General features: G+C 44.5%; 1 protein-coding gene and 1 long non-coding RNA gene across 5 annotated transcripts in view; one reads left to right on the forward strand and one right to left on the reverse strand.

Annotated features, from left to right (window-relative positions):
* On the forward strand, positions 1,352-17,101 carry CITED2 (Cbp/p300 interacting transactivator with Glu/Asp rich carboxy-terminal domain 2). Of its 4 annotated transcripts, none has more exons than XR_002436757.1 (4): positions 1,352-1,627; positions 2,187-2,992; positions 14,536-14,599; positions 15,859-17,101. XR_002436757.1 is itself a non-coding variant. In XM_021391341.1 (2 exons), exon 2 carries the CDS (start codon positions 2,194-2,196, stop codon positions 2,902-2,904), a length of 711 nt encoding a protein of 236 aa, XP_021247016.1. In that variant the 5' UTR covers positions 1,352-1,627; positions 2,187-2,193; the 3' UTR covers positions 2,905-4,266. The 4 variants fall into 4 exon arrangements, 1 of the variants encoding a protein (XP_021247016.1); XR_002436756.1 differs by having other exon boundaries at positions 14,539-14,599; XR_002436758.1 differs by lacking the exon at positions 14,536-14,599.
* LOC110396055 overlaps positions 16,267-24,804 on the reverse strand; it is a 32,824-nt gene continuing 24,286 nt past the window's right edge. The window contains exon 3 of the long non-coding RNA XR_002436761.1: positions 16,267-24,520. This is a non-coding gene — a long non-coding RNA (uncharacterized LOC110396055). The remainder of the gene's footprint in view (positions 24,521-24,804) is intronic.

The following is a 24,804-nucleotide window of genomic DNA, read 5'->3' on the forward strand; positions in this document are numbered from 1 at the left end:
TTTTGTATGTGTAAGGACTGCAACAGCCACGCAGGGAATTACTCTTCACAGAATCATGGAATCATAGAATTATAGAATATCCCAAGTTGGAAGGGATCCATAAGGATTATTGAGTCCAACTTCTTCCTCTGCCTCCATCACAGTGGAGAGAGGTGGAGCTGCCCCTCCTTTTGGTTTCACCTCCTTAATTCGCTGTGGCCAGGTAAGGGCCTCACCCACCCAAAAGGGGGCAGGAGGGCTGCCATATTGGCCCACACTTCCAAGCAACCCCTGTGCCCTTTGCCGACGTCTCCCCCTCAGAAACACTGCACCTCTCTCACCGCTGTGTCCTTGCACAGTACATGCAGGAACAGAAGCTCCAGCTCAGCCTACGCGATAGCTGCTTTGACCTCAAAAGAGGAGCAGCTGATCCCTCGTGCCTGGGGAAGGGTACTCATGTGGGCAGCCAAGAAGGGAAAGCAGAGAGGAGAAAGACAGGTGAAAGCTGAAGTCAAGGAAACCTCCAGCTCTCCCCTGCAGCAGGCCTCCCCCATCCCACAGCATCTGTGTGCTCCTCCAGCACAACCGCCCTCCAGAGCAGGGTGGATTTGGAGCGGAGGTGCCCTGTGCAGGAGTGCTGCTCTCAGGGCAGCTAGGGCACGTGTGTCCCTCTGGGATGGCACGGGGTAACCTGTGACAGGAGGAACGGGGGACATGCCCAGCCAGAACAGTCACATTCACAAAGCATTCACCCGCATTCTCTACGTTGTGTTTTCCTTTGCCATTCTAAGAACACGGATCATAAGCAAGAAAATGGGCATCACCGGACGGGCACCCGCCCTGCACACCCGGGGTGGCTGTTACATTGTAGGGCAACACGGGTACGGAGGGAAGCCCGGAGGGAGGGATGCGGCACAGGGCTGTGGAAAAAGGTGGATCTCGGATCTCGCCGCCGGGAGAGGGGCCGGCCCGGGGGAGTGCCCACGCGCGTCCGCGACCGGAGTCGGACACCTGCGCGGCGGCGGCCCGGGGGGGCGCGGAGCGGGGCCTGTTTGAGCGCGGGCGGCGCTTCCGTACCGCCCGGCCCCACGCGTGTCCGCGGCCGCGCGGTGCCGGCGGGCAGCGCCCTCCTCTGTGGCATTGCCGGGGCTGCGCTCCCCGCCGCGGAGCCCCGCTTTGTTCCCGGGGGAGCCCGCAAACACACGTGTCGGCCGGGCAGGGGGAGTGGGGCCTCTGGATGCTGTCCAGAACCGTCCTGCGTGGCTCCGCGCGTGTATGTGTCTGCGCGCGCGCGTGTGTGTGTATGTGTGTGCGCTGGGTGTTGGTTGGTTTTCGTTGTTTTTTTTTTTTTTTTTTTTTTCCCCTCGCTTGCTCCAGGTTTTACTTCTGGTTGCCTGTAAGGGTTTTGCTCCTCCCTTCTGAAATCCTATATTAGCTGTGGCCAAAGCTGGGTAAGAAACACAGCTCATTGTTGGCAAGTGCCGATGAGCCTCGCAGAGGAGTGAGGAGCGGCGCTGGGGCTGCGGCAGCGGCAGAGCCCCGCCGTCACGTCAGCCCGGCAGAGGAGGGCAGCGCGCTCTATGCGGGGTGACTGCTGCTGACTGATTCCACCGCCACCTTTGAAGGGAAAGAAGAAAGCGGCCGGGAGGTGAGTGCGGATGTTGGGCAGCTGCTGCGGTGCGTCCCTTTTGTGTGCGGCAGGAAAAATACGACCGCTCAAACACGCGAGAAAATGTGCTCCTCAGCCGCGCGGCTTAATCTCCTTATCTGTGTCTTGCGGTATCTGAATTTATTTCTTTTTAATTGGGACTTAATTCCAAAAGTTGCTGACAGCGGCGGGGTGGGACTTCCCGGTTCTTTGCTCGCTCTCCGCAAGTTGGCGGAGCGCCTTTGAGCGAACCCTGCTTCTGACACACGCCGGGCTCGGGAGGTGCGGGGCCCCCGTCCGGGAGGAGGCGGCTGCGCCGGGTGCCACGCTCCGCCGATGGTGCGCACAAGTTGGAGCGGGCGGGCGCGCGCGCCGCGCGCCGGCTCAGCGGAGGGGAGAGGGGTGTTCGCAGGGCGGGCGCCGCTCGCGTTTCTCCCTTTGTACTCCACGGTGAAGACGCGGTAGGAGATTCCCCCTGGAAGGAGGACGGCGAGCGGCGCGGCCGCTCTCCCCGGGCCGGTGGCTGAGGGACGTTCTCTTTAACACGCTCGCTTTCCAGGTGGGAGATGGCGGAACACATGATGGCCATGAACCACGGGCGATTCCCCGACGGCGCCGGCGGGCTCCACCACCACCCCGCGCACCGGCTGGGCATGGGGCAGTTCGCCGCCCCCCACCACCACCAGCAGCAGCAGCAGCAGCCGCACGCCTTCAGCGCCCTGATGGGAGACCATATACATTACGGAGCGGGCAATATGAACGCGAGCGGCGGGGTCCGGCACGCCATGGGGCCGGGCGGCGTGGGCGGGGGGCACCCGGCCGGCAGCATGCCGCCCCCCGCCCGCTTCAGCGGCTCTCAGTTCATGCCCCCCCCCGTGGGCAGCCCGGGAGGGCAGCTGAGCGCCAGCATGCAGCTGCAGAAGCTCAACAACCAGTACTTCAGCCACCACCCGTACCCGCACGGCCACTACGTGCCGGACTTGCACACCGGCGGCCACCCGCTGAGCGGCGGCGGACAGCATTTCAGGGACTGCAACCCCAAGCACGGCGGCGGAGGCAGCGGCTTGCCGCCCGCCGTGCCCCACGTCCCCGCGGCGATGCTGCCGCCCAATGTCATAGACACTGACTTCATCGACGAGGAGGTCCTCATGTCCTTAGTCATCGAAATGGGGCTGGATCGCATCAAGGAGCTGCCCGAGCTGTGGTTGGGACAGAACGAGTTTGACTTCATGACGGACTTCGTTTGCAAACAGCAGCCCAGCAGGGTGAGCTGCTGATTCATTTCCAACAAACAAAGGACTTTCTAGCGGTGCGAGTGAAAACATTCCCCCCGACGCGGTGTCTCACTTTTCGCTGCCCGAAAAGGTGAGAATCTGGAAAGCAGAGTAAACTATGCGCTTGGGTAAAGTCTTTTTCTTTCTTTTTTTTTTTTTTAATTGCTGCCACTTTTTATTTTTGTAGCCTCGACATTCACGTGTCCTCCTCTCCCGCCCCCCGCCCCCGCCCCCCATCCTTACCCGGTCCCCCAGGGGATCGTTCCCATTGAACTGTGCCTTTGGGCGCTGTTTGTCCCCCTCCCCTCTCCTTATTTCCTCGCAAGAACGTGCCCATCACTCCCACCGTGCTGAACAGATAGATGTTAATCTCGGCAAACTGCTTGATCTTGGGGATTTTGGAAACGACGGTTTCCAATGACTCGAGCTGCATTCAAATTCTGAGGGAACAGGGAAAAAGGCATTCGTTGGTTGCATGAACTTTGAAGGGCAGATACTACTGCACAAATGCTGCCATCTTGCTTAATTTTTAACTATGCATCGCAGTGCAGACTAATAAGTACATTATTATTTTTTTTTTTTCGGATATGCTAAACTGGAAGCTTAGCAGATGTGGGCCAAATCTTTCTGGATCAGAACAAGTAATACTAATACTGAGTCTGCTGCCCATTCCCCCTCCCCCATACGTACAGACAATAATATGGTGTGGATGGAATGCTGACTAGTGGCAAACGTTTCACAGGTCTTCTTTCTCTCTCTCTTTTTTTTTTTTTTAAATTTTATTTCAAGTTCTACTTATTTTCTGTCTTCAGCATTTTGACACTGTGCTAATATAGTTTATTCAGTACATGAAAAGATACTACTGTGTTGAAAGCTTTTCAGGAAATTTTGACAGTATTTTTGTACAAAACATTTTTTTGAGAAAATATTGTTAATTTATTATATTTTAATTTGCCAATGTCAATAAAAAGTTAAGAAATGCTTTAGTTTTTCTAGAAGTCATTTACCAGTATTTTTCTTCAAAACTCCCCCCACTGTCCCTGGTAAGTAGAGCATCTCTCTGTAGTACCATGTCGTTGTTCGAAAAGACATTCCAAGATATAAGGTACACTGCACCCCTATATATGTCATGGTGAACTCGGTAGGTGAGCGGGATTTAAACATACTTACAGCATACAGCCTCATACGTAGCATTGTAATATGCCTGTCAGTGTGGTTTTATGAAATACAAAGTTGCCGAGATGCGACTTTCTTGTGACTTGCCAACATACTTGCTTTAAATGTAGTAGTCCAGAGTTATGATGCATAAAGTATTTATTATATTTATCTATTAAACTTGTAATTTTATAAATCCGCTTTCATTTATATAGTAGACTTTTTTCTTTTTGTATATTTATTATCTCGTCTGAAAGAGCTACTTTAAAAGATTGAGTGTTTGACAGGTAATAACTTCCTGTAACTTGGGGAAGGAGGGTGGTGGGCTTCCTCCTTTCCCTAGAGAGGGTTAAAAGAGGCGAGCGCAGCCCAGATCTGCATCACATCAGCACCGACCTCATTCCATTCCTAGAGACTTAGGAAGGAGCTAGTGTATATTCCTAAAATATTCCACCGTGGGACATCTCTAACCCCTTTCTCCCATAGAATTTCTACTGCCTAACCCCACTGAGACAAATCCATATCCACCCACTTTAAATACTGGGGAGAAAAAAAGCCCCTTTTTGCAAGGCAGATGCCATCTTGCTCCTCCAGTGCCAACTGTTGCAGGCTTCTGCCCTCACTCCGCCTTTGGCAAAGCTGACGTGTAAATTATTGCTTCAGCGAGGACTGCAGGATCAGGCCCTGGTAGTACACGTGTTCCCAAAAAGTTCCCCATTTCGATGCAGGACCGATGCCACCATGCTTTCTTTTCACTTAACTTTTTCAACCTTTCAGCTTTGAGTTTATTAGGAAGAAGAGCAGCATGGTGGGGGTAGTTAAAGTTTAAACCTGGGCACATAGACAGGGGAGAATATCACCACACCATGGGAGTGTAAACAGTGGAGTTTTTAATCCAGTGGGGAAAATAAACTGATTACTATTGATAAAATCGTCCCAGCTGGTAAGTAAAGTGTTATTTGGCCTTTTATGTCCTATATAGACATGAAGGAGTTAATATGTTTTATGATGGTAAAAAAAAGAATACTTGTACTAAAATATTAACAAAAGTAGATATAAGGAAGTGAACACTTCTGGGGAAATATGATGATAACATGGTCCCTGCAGTTGGTAACAGTCCATTGTTAAGACAACCCAAGAGCTTAAAAATGACAGTCTGGTTTCAGCCAGTGCTTGCTCATGTTGTGTGACAGCAAATTGAACATCAAATGGGAGCATTTAAAATAACATAAAAGAGTGTTTAGAAGAATACAGGTGTACTTCTAAGAGCCATCGCCCAACTTGCCACCATATAAATCCCTTTTCCATGTTAAGGCTGTTTGTTTGATCTGCACACTGCATTGCTCTCTTCTGTAGAGCTCTGGAGGGTGGCTCTTCTGATTCTGATCAAATCCTTACAGAGCAGATTATCAAATTACGGGCATACCAAACAGCATCGATGTTTAAATCTCCTACAATCTCCCAAAACAAAAGGAGATATTCACACTTAAATTATTAAGTACTTTTGCTTCATAATGTTGATTAAGTAAAAGAATCTTCGCAGTTGAGACATCACTACTTAAGTCATAGAATCATTGAATGGCTTAGGTTAGAAGAGACCTTAAAGGTCATCCAGTGACAATCCCCTTTGCCATGGGTAGGGCTGCCACCCACCAGCTCAGGCTGCCCAGGGCCCCATCCAACCTGGCCTTGAGCACCTCCAGGGATGGGGGACCCACAGCTTCTCCGGGCAGCCTGGGCCAGTGCCTCACTGCCCTCTGAGTAAAGAATTTCTTCCTAACATCTAACCTAAATCCTTTTCCAGGAGCAGACAGTTTAATGGGCAAGCTGGCAAAGCCTATTGGTGAATAACTCTGTAAAACTCCTGAGAGCTGCTGCTTCTCAACAGCAGCAGCCACTGAAGGCTTCAGCTTTGGGCTAGGCATTGTCAAGGATTTTTGCAAATTCTTAAAAGTAGACCCTGGGGAAATTTGCAAAACAATCATATTGCCTACATTGTCCCTTAATTTCTAATGAAGAGTCACATCCCATGGGATATTACATTTCTGTATATTCTTATGCATAATACCATCTACTGAGCAATATTGGGGGCCTGACCCTCATCTTCCTGAGCTGAACCCCATGGCAATGCTCCCAATGGCTCGCACAGCCGAGGCAGCAAAAGCCTTCGAGTTGATCCTATATTGCTTATAAATAACTTAACATAATTTATTATTTGAGCCCAGTGATCAGTGAAAAACGCACAGTGACCCAGTTTTCCAGCTACCGTCAGATAGTGGCCGATGACACTGCAGCTCGGTGTCCCATTAGGTTGCTTTTAGCACAGGAAACTTGACCTCTGTACTTTGGCTGTTTTTCAAGAACTTCGAACACGGTACATGAGATCTGCTCCTCTTTAAGCCACGTCCATAAATAGCCACACTGCTTTATTCGCTACCGAGATCAGCCTTAAGCTGCCCCAACACGCAAGACACGCTGGGTGGAAAAAGAGGTGCTGATGTGTGCCCTCCTCTGCCTATTCCTCCGGGTCTGAAGAAGGTACGGACGGCCGCTGGGCACGACCGTTCCCAGTGCGGCCGCAGCAGCACGCCGGGCCCGGTGATACTGGGGGCACCAGGCCCGGCCCCGCCATGGCACCTGCGCGGGGCGGTGCGGCGCGGCGGCACCATGGCGCCCCCCTGTGGGAGACCGCCAGCCCTGAGGGGGCTGCCCGGCTTCGCGGCACCCAGACCGAGGGGATGCGGGGCCTCACTAAATTTCTTACTGTGGCTTTTAGAGAAGGAGCAAACCAACCTCGGGAAAACATGCCTGTTGGTCGCAGGTTTTATTTAAAAGCAAACAAGCAAAACAGGGGAAAAAAAAAAAAACACCACCATTATATAAACAAGGATTATCCCCCGCTTAACTTGTCTTGCAAGGGGGGTTGGAAAATTCCAACATCTGGATTTGTACAGTTCCTTTCATTTGTTTCTTCTTTTACTTTTTTCTTTTCTCCAGGAGATGTCTTACACACACCAGATCCACCAGGGAATTTGGGTACCAAAACGCTGTGGATCACTGGTGTTGGGCCAAAGGCTGTGTCATGTATTGGTGGTGCCACACGGTAACACTTCCTGATGGCACAAAACGTTTCTGTAGCTCTTTCTGGCTGTGAGGCCCAGCAGAGCCTAACATGGGGCTTGTACCAAACGGCCCAGTTCCCCTTGAACTGGAAATTTCACAGGAACTAAAGTAGGCAGGGGCATGGAGAGAGGGGAAACGGTGCCAAGAAAAAGCTCTTCTTAACCAGAAATGGTGCCAGAAAAAGCAGTTCTCATCCATGACCTTACTGCTATCCTTCTTGAAGCCTTCATTTCCTTCAAAATGCTTTACTGAGGGGTTATCATAGATCGGAATAAGAAGTGTCTGTGTTACAGATCAGGACTACGTGTACTGACCTTAACCTGATCTATTTCTGTATCATCACTCTTAGGCCTAGAAGTGTGAACAAGGTCTATGTGACATTGGCAGGAACTGTTTAAATGATAATACTTTTTTTTTTTTTAATTCAGACAAGTATATTAGATTAAGTTGCATGTGCATTAAAGCTAAGCTGAGGAACCAAAGGAATCAGGAACCCACACAGTGGCATTTCCTCAGGGTTTCCTGGATTCTAAGTGAATCGTGTTGTCAGTACAGAGGAGGTGTTTTATAACTTTTCTTCAAATATATTTACACATCTCAATATGGTGCCACTATTGTGCTCACACACAAGAGAAAGCTGAGTCTCAGTAACTGCAATGATAATGAGATACATCAAATGACTGAACAGATGAGCCACGGTTATGGTAGGTTCTCTGTTATTTGCCTCATTTTAGAAGGAAATTTGCAGCAGCAGGTTTTTAATAGAAAAGGATCAGGTATTTCAGTCCCAGTCCATCTGCTGTGCCCTCCCCCCATCCCCCTTAAAAGATTACACAGAGGCAATTTGATCACAAACCTGAAACAGACTTTTTCAGACACATCTTTAGTATACTTAAAACAAGTAAAAGTTGTTTTTCTAGCTGATCACTTCTCTCAACCTTTTCTTTCAGAAGGACATTTTGTTATTTCAGTCCATTGCAATGTTCATCTGACAACATATTCCCTGCTTTATCAAGAATAAAGTAAAATAAAATAAACTTTCAGAATTGTCAAGCTCCTAAAACTCTGGCTGAAGATAACAGAGTACAAAGCATTTCTTAATCACAGAAGCTAAATATTTAGCAGATGCTCGTCACAAGGAGATCCTGGAGCTGCACCTACTTATCTGCAGTTCTGACACTGAGCCTCCTAACAATTGCTCTGTGTGTGTGATACACACACAGAGCCTGCTTAGCAAACATGAGTACGCTGCCAGGGAGAGAGAGGGTGGAGTTGTTGAAAGTCTTTAAAACGTCTTATCTGCTTCTATTTAAACAGAAGTAACACAGAGGATTTCAGATTTCTCACTCTCTTTACCAGGATAAGTATTTAAAGGCTCGCAACTCAAAATGTTTTTTCTTCTAACAGTATTATTTAGTCTAATAATCGATATTATCTGTCTACAAACAGGTCCTCCATCAGCTTTGAATGAAGTAATATATATATTTTGAAGGCAAGAGTGCATTCTTGGAATTTTCGAAAGACAGATAATTGCACCAAGCCTCTCCACACACCTGTTTTGTACTGAAGCTTAACCGTGTTAGTTCGGGTTGCTCTTAGGCAGGCTGCCAGGCTGCTTGTCTGCAGGCTGCACTAAGGCTAGTGTGTGATCCAGCAAGGAGGTGAAGGACAAGGTGTGTACATGGCACAGAGATGAGTATACACATTTCTAAGTGGTAGGGAGGGAAGGAAGGAAGAAAAGCTACAGTCACCACAAAGAAAGTTTTAGGGATTAGGTGTCAGGGGCACAGTCCCATTCCCAGTGCATCATCACACTATAAGCTGTTTTAGCCAAAACTCAGACTTGGAGCCTGTGCTTAGTCCTCCTTCAAAAAGCCATCTTCACTATTTTAAAACTCCCTGCAATCCAATAATTTGGACTCATGTTGTAGAGCTCTTTTTCTGTGGCTAAGAGGTATCACAAACACTGTGTTTTCTCTTGTCCCCACTTGGGTTTAATCAGGGAAAAAACAAGCTATTGAAGGCGTTTTGAGGGGGTGGTGTGTTTGCCTTTGGGATGCATGCTGATCTTGTGTGGTTGCAGCTGTGCAGGGGAGGGTGACAGCTGATCCCACATGTCACCTCATGTGTGACTTTGCCCTACAAGGCCAAGAGCAGCCTCTGATGGGCATCTCACCCCATGTCCTGCTTTGTGGATGGGGAGCAGCTGCACTGCACTGGAAGCCAGCAGTGCCCATGGTGGGACTGCTCTTCCCTTGCTCTTGCCTTCTGAGACAACGTCCTCTTGCCAGACCATTTAATCAAGCACTTCATATTAAAGGCAACAACACAGAGATAGTCATACAGAATTTTCAAAGCAGCTGTTTAAATTGCTGAAATGTACTTGAAGGTGTTTAGGTTCAAATCACAATTTAAGTACTGAAACGGAGCAGGAATAATTTAACGTGACAAGTGAGTGAAGGACTGCAGAAAGGCTGCAGTACTTCGCGTTTGTCCACTAGGTGTAGCTGAAACTCTGCATTTCTTATTGATTAATGCCGAAAAGAGAAGCATTTACTTCATGGCATACATTTAAACTGAATGGAAAGTCGTCAGAATGAGAAGTGGTAGATACTTATAGAGTAGAGCCTTCATCTAATGAAAGAATTCCACCCCAAGCATGCAACGACACCATCACAAAAATAGATTAATTTGTACAGGGACTCTGTCTCCTAACTTTCTAATCCAGAAGTCTTTTTGACATGATTCCACATAAATATCACAGGTAGTGAAATGTTCTCCATAGACAGAAAGCTACTAGAAAGTCTGGTTTCATTACATGTTTTTCCCAAACACTATTACCAAAGGCTCTATTTAAATAAAGAGGTTGGCTCCACAAAACAAAAGAAACAAACAAACAAAAAAAAACCCCAACCCCACAATGGTGAAGTGAAGCACTTCTAAATCCCAAATCTAACTCTCCATTTCTATTCTGGCCTAAAGAATAGAGGTATGATACTTTGTTTCCTTGTTCCTCTTTCAGGCCTCTCTACCTTTCACTCTACGTAACAGGTTTGTCCTGAATGGTATTCTCATTGCTCTGCTTAGAGAGAAGGCAAAACAAGGGAAGTCCTGGTGTATAAGACAAATTCAGGAGGCTCATTCACCATTTGGTTGATTTCTTGTACAATGAGTTTTCAAAAGGCAATGATCTTGATTTGTGAATTGTAAAGATTACGGGAATTATCATTCCCCTGCAATTTTCACCAAGATCTAGGCAGATGATGCTCTGGGTCTAGTTCTGGTCTTGATAAATGCTTGGGCAGAGGTGTTCAAGTCAAAGATCCAGGCTTGACAGACAGATTACCCAGTAAAGCTACACTCTTGGGATCCCTTTTGGAGTGCAGGCAGTACTTCATGCCAAGACTGCACTGCACACTGAGTCTAACACAGTTATTCTGGTGTTCCCTTAAGCCACCCACCAGTGTCAGTGAGCCTGAAAGTGCTCTGAGAGCATTATTATTTAAAGATGACAATTCACAGCTTAGCCATGGCCTACTGTTTTGCTGTAAGCCAATCTCTGGTCTCATAAATCCTTCTTGAAACTCTGGAATGGTAACACTGAACCAAGTTAAAACATCCCAGAAGCACAGTATCATAGGTACAGACATTAACCATCCCTTATAACTCCAGCACCTCCTGTTAAAATCATAATTTAAGATTAGATTAAGTCAGAGTTCACAACCACTGTGATGACAAGGGGCCTACCCAAGGTCCTAATTAACTGAATTCACATATACTGTATATTTGAGTATACTCTTAACATGGCATTTGGATCAGGATGGATTCGTATATTTTTCAATCCATATTTGCATCACCCTGGTAGCAGGCAGCCTGTACCTACCAAAAAGGAAAGGAAGGTAGATGGAAAGCCATTACAATGTTTCTTGCTAAATCTGATCAACTAACTTTTTCCTAAAATGTCTGTGGCTTTGTTTATTTTTTTTCCCCTCAACAAAAGTGAAGAGCTCCAAACTGCTTTTGGCCACTGGCTTCTGCCAGCCTCTTTCGTTCTGAGGAAATTGCATATTACTTTTTAGGGAAACTTAAGTAGAGGCATGCTGAGGTCTTCATTTTCATGTATGTCACATCTTAGGGAGATAGGTACTTTTCTCTTTCTGCTTGTTCTGCTAAAATAATGAAGTATATATCTTATTTAATATTCCAACCAGTTCAAGTTTCCAGTAAAACATTCATTGTTATCAATGGGTTTCATACTCCACTTCAGAAAGGCAGGTTGCCAGCTTATACTTGCTTGTGCAGCAGTTACTGAGTTCATGATTCTTCAGCATGTGTTGCCTGAGATGGATGATCATGCTGAAATGCTGTATTTTGCTCTTCTTCCACCTTTTAGTCAAGGTTACCTGGAAAACTGATGACCTGTGCATATCCTTGACACCTGACAGTCTAGGAAGGTACAGAATGACAGAACAGGACTTTGAGATTGATAAAGTGTTAGAAGGATCCAGCTCATCAAACATCTTGTTGGTGACATAAAAGAAAAGAGAGAGCAAGCCAGCTGTAAAGCAACTGTGCATTCTCCTTGTTTGCTCACGGCTGACACACAAGTATTTGGTACTTTCTCAGCAACTTCTTGCCTGACATGCCCTGCAATAACTTTTAAGCTTTTTGTAATTGTTTGGCAAATGAGTTAGGAAGAACAGTACTAAACACAGGAATTTTCTTTTCCAAGCTCTGGTTGATGAAATAGTCCCCAGCCTTAAAACACTGGCTATTCTTCTTGCTTACTCTACTGGATGATCTTGCCGTGATCAAAGATTGCACCACTTTTCTTCCACCATATTTAGCTTGTGTAGACACTGGGAGAACTCTCATGTTCCATGTGAATTCCCTAATACCAGCAAAATTGCTCACTTGGTACTGCTGGATACTGGGAGACTTCTTTATGCTACTTATTCTGCACAAAATTTGTTCTAAGGTCTGTGTGAAACACACCAATGTAGAGAAATAGTCACCACTGATCTCTTTCCAACAGAAAGACTAGACAAAATAGCTCTGCGTAAATGTATTTCCTACCTTAAAAATCTTCTTAAATGCAACACTTAAGGTGCCTGACAGGTTTGTAGAAAAAAATACTGAGATGGAAATCCACTGTCAACTACTACGGCCAGTGTGGTCCTTCTCAGTGCACAAAAGAGATCATGAGGCATTTTGAGAGAAACAGACCTTGTCCAGGTAGCATGGAAGAAGCACTGGAGGAATGAACATAGATCCAAATGCAGTTTTTATATGATTCCAATCCCATTTCTTCATAATTTAACTGGCTTTAAGATTTAAGAATTTTACAGGACCCTCTTCCCTGAGAAATAGAAGATTCACAGGAGAGAGTGAGTCTCTTGCTTCAGTTGTTGCTATTTTGTGCTGGTGTGGTAGCTTGAGGTACAAATAGGGAGCAGGAGACCCATGCTAGCGGAGCACAAGCACAAAACAGAAAGGTGGCCCTGTCACTGGGTAACTTACTCACTGGCTATCCTATAAGGCAGGTGGGAGAACAAATGATGAGGAGAAAAAAATATGAGAAAAAGTAATATTTGCTAGTTATTAAAACAACAATACGACATCCTAGGATTTTACTTACATTGTCCTGTATACATTTTTGTGAGGTGGAATTCCCCTCCATTCTAAGCAAGCAACTCCAGTCTTCATGTAAAAAGCAAACACACCTCAATTAATGTAGAAAAGCATCTGAACACATCTTGTTTCCATCTGCATGACCTTCAGCAAGTCTTTATTTATTGAGCATTAACATCTAACATCGTATGTCTCAGTTTACTCTTTCAGGTAATGAGTATAATGTGCTTTTTGCTGCTCAAGGTTGAACTTGCTTAATAGATTACATTAGATGCTTGCAGGCAAGCTACTGCACAACTGGAAATCACTGCCACAAAAGTTTTTTCCTATAATTTCAATTCAAAACATTTGCTTTAAATATTTTAATCATAGATAACCATGATCTGTAGTAAAACACATTTTAGCCTCAGAAAACAATTACTGGCAACCAAAAAAAAAGGTGAACAGGGACTACTAACGTGTCTTCTAATGCTATAGGAACACAGATGATATTGCAGACAGCTGATGTTGATTTCAGAATATCAGCACAAAATAGAATTATTCTCTCTGGTTCTATGAAGGGTGCTGAACAGCTGATTTTTCCCTGGTTCAGCAATTCCCAATACTCCAACTGCTTTGGGAGTATCCAGTTTGCATAATCACTCTGAAGTAATTGAGAGCTGAGATCTATACCATGCTACCTTTCAGAGTGCTTTAAGAAGAAAAAAAATAAATTTGTATATTAGTGGAGTTTTGTAGACATATCTGAAGGTTTCTAAGACTGAATTTTACAAATACATCTTTCTGTACACCCCTTTTCAAACCTATGGTCCAAGTTAGGGACCAAATTTATCTCTCACAATAAATATGGCTTGCACAATTGCATTTTTTATGTACACAAAATGAAGATTTGCTATATTCTATTAAAGTCATTGACATTGGTGTCACTTCTGTCGTACTTGTCTATCAGCTCCAAATAATATAAAAGTCACTCTCATTCAATCTTTTCTTTGTTCATCCTTCTATCTATCGCGATTTATTTCTCTCCTTTGTTTTTACTCATTTGGTCTCCCAAAAGGTAGCATGTTTAAGAAGGAAATTCTTCCTGGGCTACTAGAAAAACCTTACCCACACATACAACTAAAACTGTTCAACTGTTTTAATCTGTTAATGCCAATATACCTTTCTCACCCTTTTGCATTTTCCCTGCAGTGATTCTTTTTCCAGGCATGTCTTAAAATAGGTCATTGGTGTTTACACCAGCAGCCGATTTAGACATTGCACAGTAGTACTGCCAGCTCTGCAAGTCACTGTGTGGTTCTTCCTCAACTAACAGTTCATCAGCTACTCTGTAATTATCCTATAAAATAAGGGTCTCATTACAACTCATTTCACTATTGTTGCCTCTATTATTTCTCTTTCTGCATGCCTTTAACTTCCAGCACAAATGGCACCATCGCTTCCAAGTTTCATTTAAGTATTATCTCAATCTGTGTCCTTACCATTGTATCAGCCACTGCTCTTCCAACCCGTGTTCTTAGCTAAGTTAGTCATTACCTTAGCACTGCTCAGCCCCTCATACCCTCAGCTTCCTTTGGATTGTCAGCAGAATTCAGACCTCATCTTTTTCAGAGAAAGATGTTTGGATCCTATTTGGAGATGCTTTACTGCCCGTGTGCAGCTCCTATAACTGAGAGAGCTAGTCTTCAATTTCTGATTTGCTTTGTTCTCCATTCTGCTCACCAGCAGGTGTTCCTCGTGAAATCAATGGGAGCTCCACATACAGAGCAGCTGCAGGGCCAAGCTCTTAGTAAGTCTTTTCCTTTCCTAATTTTTTGCAAGCCAGATCAAGCAGCAGTCTTAAAAAAAGAAAAAAAAAGTGTTATATATCAATAATAAAACTAGTGCAAGTGAATGTTACTAGCAAACTGAAGGGGCTAGAAAAGGGAAGGAAAGAGGAAAAGCACCTTTATACAAGTCAGTTTACACTATCTTACAGGAATAGATAACTTTCTTCTCTGTAAGTCATTCTTGACTGATGTACAGTCTGATATGTGATTTACACTGTGATTGCATCTGAATAGAGCCCAGAGATTTCCCCTGGTAGGATCACAGAATGTCCAGGGTAGATAGTTGGCTGGGCCCAACTCTACTCCCACTATCTTTTGATAAAAGGTCACTTCTAGCTGGAGGGACATCACTTTTAGATTAGATTAAAAATAAACAGTTTCAGTATGTAGTACTTTTTAAAAGTTTCAGACTAGGTTTTATGTTAGCTTAAAATGGTGTAACTCAGCAGCAACTTCACTGCAGTATAACTGGAATCAGATAACACTGCTCTTTTCCTTCCTAATAAATTATCCGAATATAGTGGAAGGTTATTTCCAAACTGCAGAGGTGCATTCAGGTGTGACTACATGCCTCACCTGAGGGATTCCTTTACCTCATGTGTCATTTTTCATGTGAATCTCTTCTCCATTTTGCCAAACTCTTCAAATAGCACATAGCATAATGTATTTATGGAGAGTCTATCTCTTGGGCAAGCTGAAGCAGTGGAAATTGCCTGTAGAAAATTGAAACCCTGATAATTGATTTTGCTTGCTCTTAAGGTTTCAAAAGACTTGAATCTTTCCAGGAATAAATCAAAAACTGTTTAGTAGCAAACCACGGGGAATTCCTCCAGATTCTTAGACTGGTTTCCTCGCCAAAACTCAGAAATTATATTCTTACTGATGTAGATTAAGAATTAAATTATTTGCTTAAATTAGTTATGTCTAATGCCTATTGGGATTTTCTGTGTCACCTAATTTGGCTGTGTTATTAACTGCCATTTGTAGCCAGGATCTTCGAGTTGTAAAGATGAAACCTGGCAAACCTTAGGTATATGATAAACCCTTCAGGCCATAAAATCTTATTAGAAGGCAAATCACAACCTCTCAACCCTTTTGAGATTGATTTGGAGCTAGGAAATCTGGAGAAAAATGATGCTGTATGGAGCACCTGCTTTGTGCATGCAAATGTAAACATCTTTTCTCCTTTTTTTTTTTTTTTTTTTTTTTTTCCACATAGGACTCAGCAGGGGAGAAATGATTCCCAAGAGGTGTCCGTGCAAAATGTCTGCTTGGTCCAGATGTTTACAACACTTCTATAGAAGTAAATTAAACCCAGCGGAGATCAGTCTTGACAGACCTGGCACTGGGACCTCATAGGATTCTTCTCACAGCACTCTGTTCCCACAGCAGGGGAACACTGCCAGACTCAACAAGCTTCTGACTTCTACACCACTGCATACGTAACACTGTGCTTTTGTGTCTCAAGACCTTTGTGAGAGCTATGTCTGAACCACATTATTCCTATACGTTATACTTTCATTATATATCCTACATATATGCATGTTACTATACGTATGGTTTATTATCATGGTATAAGTGTGTTATGCAAATGTACAGTAGCACAGGGATATTATGGTACATAATGGTTTAAACAGAATGGATCAATTTTATTTTCAGTATAATGAGGTGAAACAGTAGAAGACAGGAGACCTGGGGAGGCTCTCTCACTGTCCTGCAGGCCTAACCAGTCTATATGGCTTCCAGTGGTTGTCACGGTTCCTGCAGAAATAAAACTTTCATTTAGGAGGAAAATGAAAAACCCTTAAAGGTTTTTAAGAGACTTTAACTAACACAGTACTGTCTGGAGGCAGAGTCCGCATTTTTTTAAAAGACCTTAAACATTTAAGAGGGTTACTCTAAACTTGAACTTAGATCTTTCACCAAAACCTCCCCATGGCACACAGAAGGAATACCCCGTCCTCCCAAACAGCTGTTTCAATGCCAGAGACTTTAGTGTTGATGGGAGAGGGGAGCATCAGTGAGTAAGAGCTGAACGTTCCAAGTGAGGAAAATGGTCTTTGGAAAGAAAAAGATACAAATAAAAAGGGGGGAGGGGAAAGAAAACCAGAAGGCTTTAATAACAATGGCTTAATAGTAAATTAGTCCTTCTACTTGGTGAGGCTGAATTCACTGAATGTCACATAGAAAAAAATGAGAAATTTAGGTGAAAATGTACTCGTTATTTTCCGCCTGGTAAGCATATTTCTTCAGTAGCTTTATGCTGATGATGATTATGTTTAATCCAGAAATAAGCTACAACATGAGCAGTTTCCATGTAAAATTACCAAAGACATAGGTGAAAATGCCACAATACTGGTTGTGGATACATAATCCATCTCATGAAAGACAGTTGAAATTCAGCCTTACTACATTAGATTATCAAGAAGTGGTCTGTCATTAAAATGGGAAACATACGTTTCTTTCTTGCGGATTAGTGAAAACTTTTCTTTCTCTTTCCCTAAACAGGGACATAAAAAGCCCTAGGCATTCCAAAAGCAGAAACCTCCGAAGCAGTGCAGGTTTCATAGAGAGCACTTGCAGCATGTTCTTTCTCCAGGTTTCAACATAGCTCAGCACATGTAACCATCCCAGCATGGAGATTCAGAATGCTTGCTGTTCTCAGCATGCACACTGACTGCATGACAGGTTCAACATGCTGCTGTAATGTCTCCCTCTCTATTCTTAAGATGGTTGTTTCTATTCACAGGCCAAACTCTAGCAGATCCCTTTTACAATCATTGGGATCTGCATATACATGCTACTTACATGCTCAGGAGCAAGCATTTTATTTGCCTCTTTCCATTCCCTGTTTTCCTTATCGCATCAATGAGAATAATTCAAGACACATAGCTTTGGATTTCTTGTAGCTAATATTTATAAGGATGGCTCTGTCTAATTTCCTTATCGAGTTATCGGTGCTCTCCAACATCTTCAATACATGACAAAATGAGTGCAAAAATGAGTGAACACATAATAGTCTTACCATAGTGAAAGAACTGGTGATGCAGAACTTGTCTTGCCTTCTGCTTACCAAGGAGTGGGCAACTTTCTGCAACTCAGCTGTTGCTTAGCTCTTGGTAAATCAGTTGTTCATTTTGATCACAGAAAGGAAAATGAAGAAGGGGCTGGAGCAGAATTCTCCAGTCAAAACAGAATGAGCCCAAGAAGCCTGTACACTCTTATCTTCACTTATATTCAGTTCGCTCACTGTGCCGTATCACAAACAACCACAGAGTTTTATCTTCTCTCAAAACATGCCCAGCCAGTTTCCAATCCCTCCGAAAGATTCCCAGCATTTCAAGCACCTTTTCTTTGTCCTTAAACCTATGACTTCCTTAAGAGCACTGCTGAGCCACCACCAGTGTCTGAAGAAGGTTTAAAGAATTGTTTTTTCTTTAAGCCACGTAGTCCATGCGTCCTCAGATAATATGAGCTGCCTTTTCCAAGCAGGTAACTATCTCCACAAAGGAAGACCTTTAGTCCTCTGAAGAGAAAGACGAGGATGCTCTCAACATATCAAACATCTCCGAGCCAGTACTTCTTGATATTGAGCTGCCCAGTGCTGTACTCTCTTACATCCTCATGAATCAGATATTGTTACAAAGCATTTCCAGATCCTCCAGTGCCACACAATGGGTCAATTTAAGAAATTACTCGGAATCAGTGTAGTATATACTTATTTTTCCTCCTATTGTTGCTCTGAGCTTCATTATTTTCCACTGGAGCCAAAGTCCTATTTCTCTTCTCATAGCACTGCCTGCCACCTCCAGCACCAGCCTATCACTTCCCAGTTGTTTGCATTTTTGTGCATTAAACTGACCTACATCTCTCCCTAGAGAGTAAGCAGCAGATGGTCCTTAGGCCATCTGGCATCTCAAGATGCTGCCTGAGCGACTTGTGGGCCACAGCAGTGGGAGATGCTGGTCACTGGATAAACAGCATGCAGCTGAACTCCCTGGGGAGTGCTTGGCTGTTTATACACACAACTTCAGGCCAGAGTGAGCCTGCACGGTAACATGAAGAAAGTAGGTCAGGCAGGTTACCTTGGCAGCAACAAAAACATTTATTTGAGAGCTCCTAGATTCAAAGGGAGGACTGCATCAGCTATCTCTCCTAGCATTCCAGTGGAAGAAATGGGTCCATTCACTTGAGGGATACTGTGGTGGCTGGGGTTGGATTATTTGCCCCATGAGGTGGCTGGGGAAGGTGGGATGTTCAGCCTGGAGAAGCAAGAGCTTTGAGGGCTACAAACTGCAGCTCCACAGTACCCACAAGGAGGTTAACAAGAAGACAGATATAGGCTCTCCATAGGGGTGTAAGGTGGAAGGACAAGAAGCTGAAACAAGGAGGTTCAAACTAGATATAAGGAGAAACTTTTTCACCATGAGGACAGTCAAGAAGGAGGACAGGTTGCCCAAGAGGTCACACAGCTTAATACTAAGACTTAATACAGGCCTTGAGAGACCTGGTCTGAGCTCATAGCTTAGCTTGCTTTGAGCAAGAGGTTGGACGAGAGACCTCCAGTGGTCCTCCTGTAAGTCTATGGCCACAAATGGTTCAGGTTTATAACACATCCAGCCCAGATCCCAGGCTGTAAAGGGCAGTCACAGGTGCAAGCGCACACTGTGGAAAGCTACCCCAGTCTTCCTGGGGTAGACAGAAGACTTAGACAGAGTTTGACCAGTCCGTGCTTAATAAAGATAAATTTCACAGAGGACAACACATCAAATCCTTGACGGACTAAGTCTTAGCTTTCAAGAGTAGCAGCTGTATATGAATCCTTCCTGTATCTCTTCTTTCTAAGGGCCTGAGTCTCTGACCTCTTGTGCTATCTCTGTCAGAGAAGGGAATAGCCAACATAGCTAGGTTATGCTGCCAACTAGCAGGCAGCCTCCCTGCTCGCCTATCAGAGCCAGTCCCCTGCACAGTGTGCATTCGGGCTCTGCAGTGGTTGTTCCTGCTGTGTCACTCTGTCCTTCCTCCTTGCTTGGTCTTCTTGGTGGCAGGATTATAATCCAGTGTCCTGTTGCTGTCGTGCTCTGGTTTGAGCTTTCTGCCTGACTTCTGCCTGCACTTCTCTTTGCTCTGGTAAGTCTGACAAACAGCTTCCCTGCTGTCACTGCTGGTGGCATGGCACAAGGACTTTAATCTAAGTGCTTCCTTTTGAGACAGTCAACCCACTTTCCTTGGAATAGCCTTAAAAGCCTGGGCACTGTGTGGCACGTGCAGAAAACAGGTGAGCATGGGAGCCCATTGGTGAAAGGAAGAAATGCTCTAATGAGTGACCAAAAAAATGTAAGCTGACTTGGGAGAGCTGGCTTTTGGGTGCAAATAGGAGCTATGGCTGTGACAACAAAAACTGATGAGATGCCACATGAAACACAAGACAGTCTCTGGGTCAGAAAGACTCTGGGTCCGGGCTTTCTCTATGCCTGCAAGAAAACATGCCACCAAGCGACCTGTTTGGTTTGGTTTTGTACTAGAAAATTGTGCATAAATCACAATGCTATTCAACTGCAGCATGTAGTTGATAAAGCTGATTTTGTCATAGCATTCTGAAGTAATATTTAGAACAGCCTTTAGGCTATAAGAAGGCACTTCTGTATTTCTGGAGGGTAATTGGAGCTACACCAGTGCTGGCCATTTCAGAGTTTAATGTTTGCTTCTTTGAGGTGTTACTGTAGTTCAGTCTGGTGTTATGCTGAAGTAAAGCTTTAGGTTTTATTGGCATATGCAGTCTGGTGTAATTATACAGAATACTTTGTTTTAGGGAACTTATATGTGTATGTGAATTTTGAGCAAAAAGTGTGAAATACTATTCCCTGTTTTAGAAGTGCTTAAAATAACTCCTGGCTGCAGAGCAGGTGCCATGTGTCTTTCTGTTGGATACATGGGGAGGCAGGTGCTAAATATAGGCGAATTAGTAAACCCTCCAGAAGTTCAGGCTGCAAGAAGGGAAGGACAAAGAAATTCCTGTGAGAAGGAAGGGTAAGTGCTCTGTTCAAAAGCAATAAACAAAATTCTGTGACAGCACACAAGCCCAAGCTAAGGACCTGTGTTTTTATGCTGTCTGTGCTGGGATAGAGCCTCCTGTTGCAGCCGCAGCTTCACCCAAGCAGTGTGAGGTGGACGGGCGTGACGCACTGTGAGGGGTGGTTTGTCCAGCAGCAGCAACACACCTCGTGCATCTCTCTTAAATCAGGCATGGACTCTTGCTTGACCAGCCTTTTGCTTTGGAAGCACTGACAGATACCAAAGCGCGGTGAACACAGATTGTGACGTACCTGTGAAATACTAAGGGATATGGTCAGATCTAAACCAACTCAACACGTTACCTGACAGAACGTGCACACTTCTTTCTGTTGCCTATGCCTATGCTGTGTGGTTGCCCCATTTGTGCATCCTCTCATCCTACCTGCTGAGTGTGTCAGCCCCGGTCTCACTGCAGGACAGCAGGTCTTGCCATGACTCCTCCTACAGAAATGCATTGGCCTGTGCCTGGCATCTGTCCCCTCCCACCCGAGGCTGGGGCAGTGTTCCAAGGAGGTCCATCTTTCTCTAGGATTATGCCAAGTGTTTACTGAGGGAGGAGAGGAATGGAGAAGAGGCTCTGTGACAGCCAGCACAGAGAGGCAGTAAGCTCTCAGGGTGCTTCCTGGCGGAGGAAGACCATCCCTACAGCTAGGCCCTGGATCTTCCTGGCTAGGTAGCAGAGAGCTGCATTGCCAACACCTCCTCCCAGCTGTGACTTGCAATGCTGTCCCCACAGACTCCAGCCTGGTTTTCTCTAACTTTGCTGATGATGGGGACAAGTTTAGGGTTTCACACTCACGCTCAGAATCAAAGTGAAACACACACACACCTAGGGTCTGGGCTTGAAAGTTAGACTGGCTATCTCAAGCAGACACAGAGCTAAAAACTGCAGGGCTGATGTAGAAACAACATTGTATGGTTGTATTATTTTCCCAATCAAAGGAATATCTGTAGGCAGCAACTACAACTGTCAGGGATCAAACTTACATGGAAAAAGTCAGGGCTGAGAAAGATACTAATCTCTAGGCTGTAGAATGGGTCCAGGGTTTGGGAGTGCAGGAGGAAAAGAGTAAACAAGACCCGACACTCAGTGTCAGTCAGATGACTGGTCAGTCCTACCCATCACCATAAAATGAGCTAAGGCCCTATCGAAAATTGAAGTATGTAGAGACAACAATGACAGCAGTAGGAGTCACAGAAGCCAACAGGCAGATAATCAAAAACTAGGCTCTGTCTCCCTTCCCTCAGTCTGCTGGAAGTTAAGGAGCTGAGGAATTTCTCTGCTGGGATCAGTCACCTAATTTTTAGACATTACAGTGTCTGAGACAGCATTAATGTAAACACTTTGGGACTTCGTTAGACTGGCACTGTAAGTCTTTTATGGCCTGATAAGACAGAACTCCTGATGCATATCAAGGTTAAACAGTTTGGAGCAAGAGCAGGACCGGGGATTACTGCAGTAAAATTTCCCAGCGCCAAAGGCTGTTTTCAGAAGATGAGAGCTGCTCTGTCTTCCTGAATATAAACTCTCTCACACTGTGGAATCCATTACACAAAACAAGGTGCTAAGTCTTAACAGACATTGTATTTGTGCTGAAAGCAGTTATCAGATCTCTGATTTAGCCTAAGGGAGCATGAAAGAAAACACTAAAATATTTGCTTGTCTGTGTAAACATGATCCCCAGTATGATACAGCAAGTGACAACCCTTGAGTCACTGGGTATTTCTGTGGTTTCTGTCTGCTTACCATTTCAGGCTGGTGGCCTTAGCCTCAGCACATGTAAATTGCTGTGGTTTCAGAAACTTATTATAACTAATCCCCTTCCAGTCAGGAATGATATAGATTATATCAGGGAAGATTTCCTGTGAGGTCAACTTTTGTTTTGTTTGTTTCCAAACATCCAGTTTCTCTTCAATTCACCCACGTGTTTCACTTATTACTGAGAAACTGTTTATAACTCAGTCGTCACTGATTTAGAGCCTACCGTGTTTGTAGGCAGACTCAGTGATTCACTTAGGAGGAAAACTTTAGCCAGATGGCGCTGCTTCGTGAGTGATGCTGTCAAGACTTGGAAGAGGGCCATGAGCCAGCAGGATGACATGGCTGATGGGAGCAGGGACTTCACCCCAAGGAGCCATGATATGGGTTAGGGTCAGGATTGGGTCTGTGGGGCAGTCAGGGACAGACACAGCCTGGAAATCCACCAGCACTTCCCCAGTGACAGGGCAGGTCCATGGTCAAACAGGGAAGCCCTGCTGGTGCGTTCAGGTCTGGGCCAGAGTCAAGGGAGGTTGAAGATGTACATGGATGTGTTTGGGACCTTGCTGTGATGGAGGGGGCCAGTGGTATGGCCACAGCTGAAAAGCAGCACCCAAGGGAAAGCGGGGGCAAGTCCTGTCTTCTGGTGCTCTTCACAAGAGCTCCTAGTGGAGAAGAGCTGACTTGAGACACAGCCAGCCCACTTCACTTCTTCAACAAGACCTCAGGGGTCCACCCAGAGTCTTGACAGCAGGAACATCAACATGTGCCTTCTTACAAAGAGAAGGAGATAGGCAGAAGAGAAATTTGTCTTTGGGGATGAAGCATTTGTGATCTAATTCTCCTTCTGTGTCGAACATATTACAAAACAACTTGGCTTAAATTGGGGATATATTTCATGAATTTTTTTTTCCTGTCTAGACAAGAACTGATGATCCTGGATTTTCTAGCTGATTGATCGCCAATTGCCAATTATCTCAAATTAATGAGTACAATTGTAAATACTAGTCTGTACATGTCAGAAACAAAAACATATTTTGTGAAGCTTTTAGCTTAGCATTTACAATAATATTACTGAACTGGAATCAATTGGCTGTCAATTAATGCTAGTTAAAACAAGATCACAAACTCTTGCCTAACCTGAAGTTACTTACCTAAATTGCACATGTAAGGTCTAATCTTTCAATATAAATTAAAGTCAATAGGACATCAAATCAGACTGATATGAGTTTACAATCACTTTTCAGACCATGCCAAAAGTAAGAAGGAAAGAGTCAGATGCGTCTGCCTGATGGGGTCCATGAGACCGTCTCCAACTGTCTTTCCAAGCCATTGCTGTTGGTGAGTTGTGGTTGGAGGACTACTGGGGCATAGTTCTGTAGATACCAGTTTTCAGGCACATCCTGAGCCCCACTCAGACCTTTCAAATATAGTCCCACAGGTTTTAGAGATGATGAAACATAACATTTGAGTACCGTATCCATAAGCCTGATCAAATAACTCACCAGTCAAATCTTGAAAAATATTAGCCTTAATAGTGACAATCACTGCAGTACTGAGAAGTACTTTGACTGGGAGACTTTAGCAGCAAACACTATGTTATATATTACAATAAATTACAACTCTGTTATCATATACCACCTTTGGCCAAGTTTGTTTATGATTCTGAAAGCTGCAGAAATTTAGACACCATAGAAAGTATACGTTACAGCCAACTGAACAGGAAACAAAATGCCTCTCAGTTAGCTCCATATTTTCAAAACAAGTTATCTTTTCCAAATTAAGAAAGCAGACTCCTTAGATCTGACAAAGCAATCTTCTTCCTGTTCTTTGTTTCCAGTAAGTACCTGACTGGCATTATTGTGAGTCATACCATTACAAGAAGGAATGCTGAAACACATCATCTACCGCCTCACTGTGCTCACATCCACCGTTTGGTCTCCATCAACATTCAGCAAGCGTCGATCAGTGTGCCAATTTCATGCATTTGCTTCATCTGCACTTCCATGTCAGGCACCATTCTGTCAGTCTGCCCCTCTGCTGCCATCTGTCACAAGGCAACAAAGCGTAATGGAATATTGGTGGGAAGGTTCAATCTCTTCTGCCATAGCACCAACATCCGCCTCTGATGTTGTGGGGAAACATGATTAAATAGAAGGCATTGCTTCCAGAGCAGCCCTCATAAAATATATAATATAGTTAGTGTATATAAAGTAACACCAATTATTTTAGTTTTTTATGTTTTTTATTAATGTATGTAAAAAAGAGAGCAACAAAACCATAAAACTAGTGGGATATGTGACCTTGTTTCTTTGAAACTTACACATCAGT

This window comes from Numida meleagris, chromosome 3, assembly GCF_002078875.1.
Source record: "Numida meleagris isolate 19003 breed g44 Domestic line chromosome 3, NumMel1.0, whole genome shotgun sequence".
Classification (NCBI taxonomy): Eukaryota; Metazoa; Chordata; class Aves; order Galliformes; family Numididae; genus Numida; species Numida meleagris.

Bases quoted from the DNA above. Each gene is read 5' to 3' on its own strand.
- CITED2 (XM_021391341.1), top strand. From the start codon at position 2,194: ATGGCGGAACACATGATGGCCATGAACCACGGGCGATTCCCCGACGGC.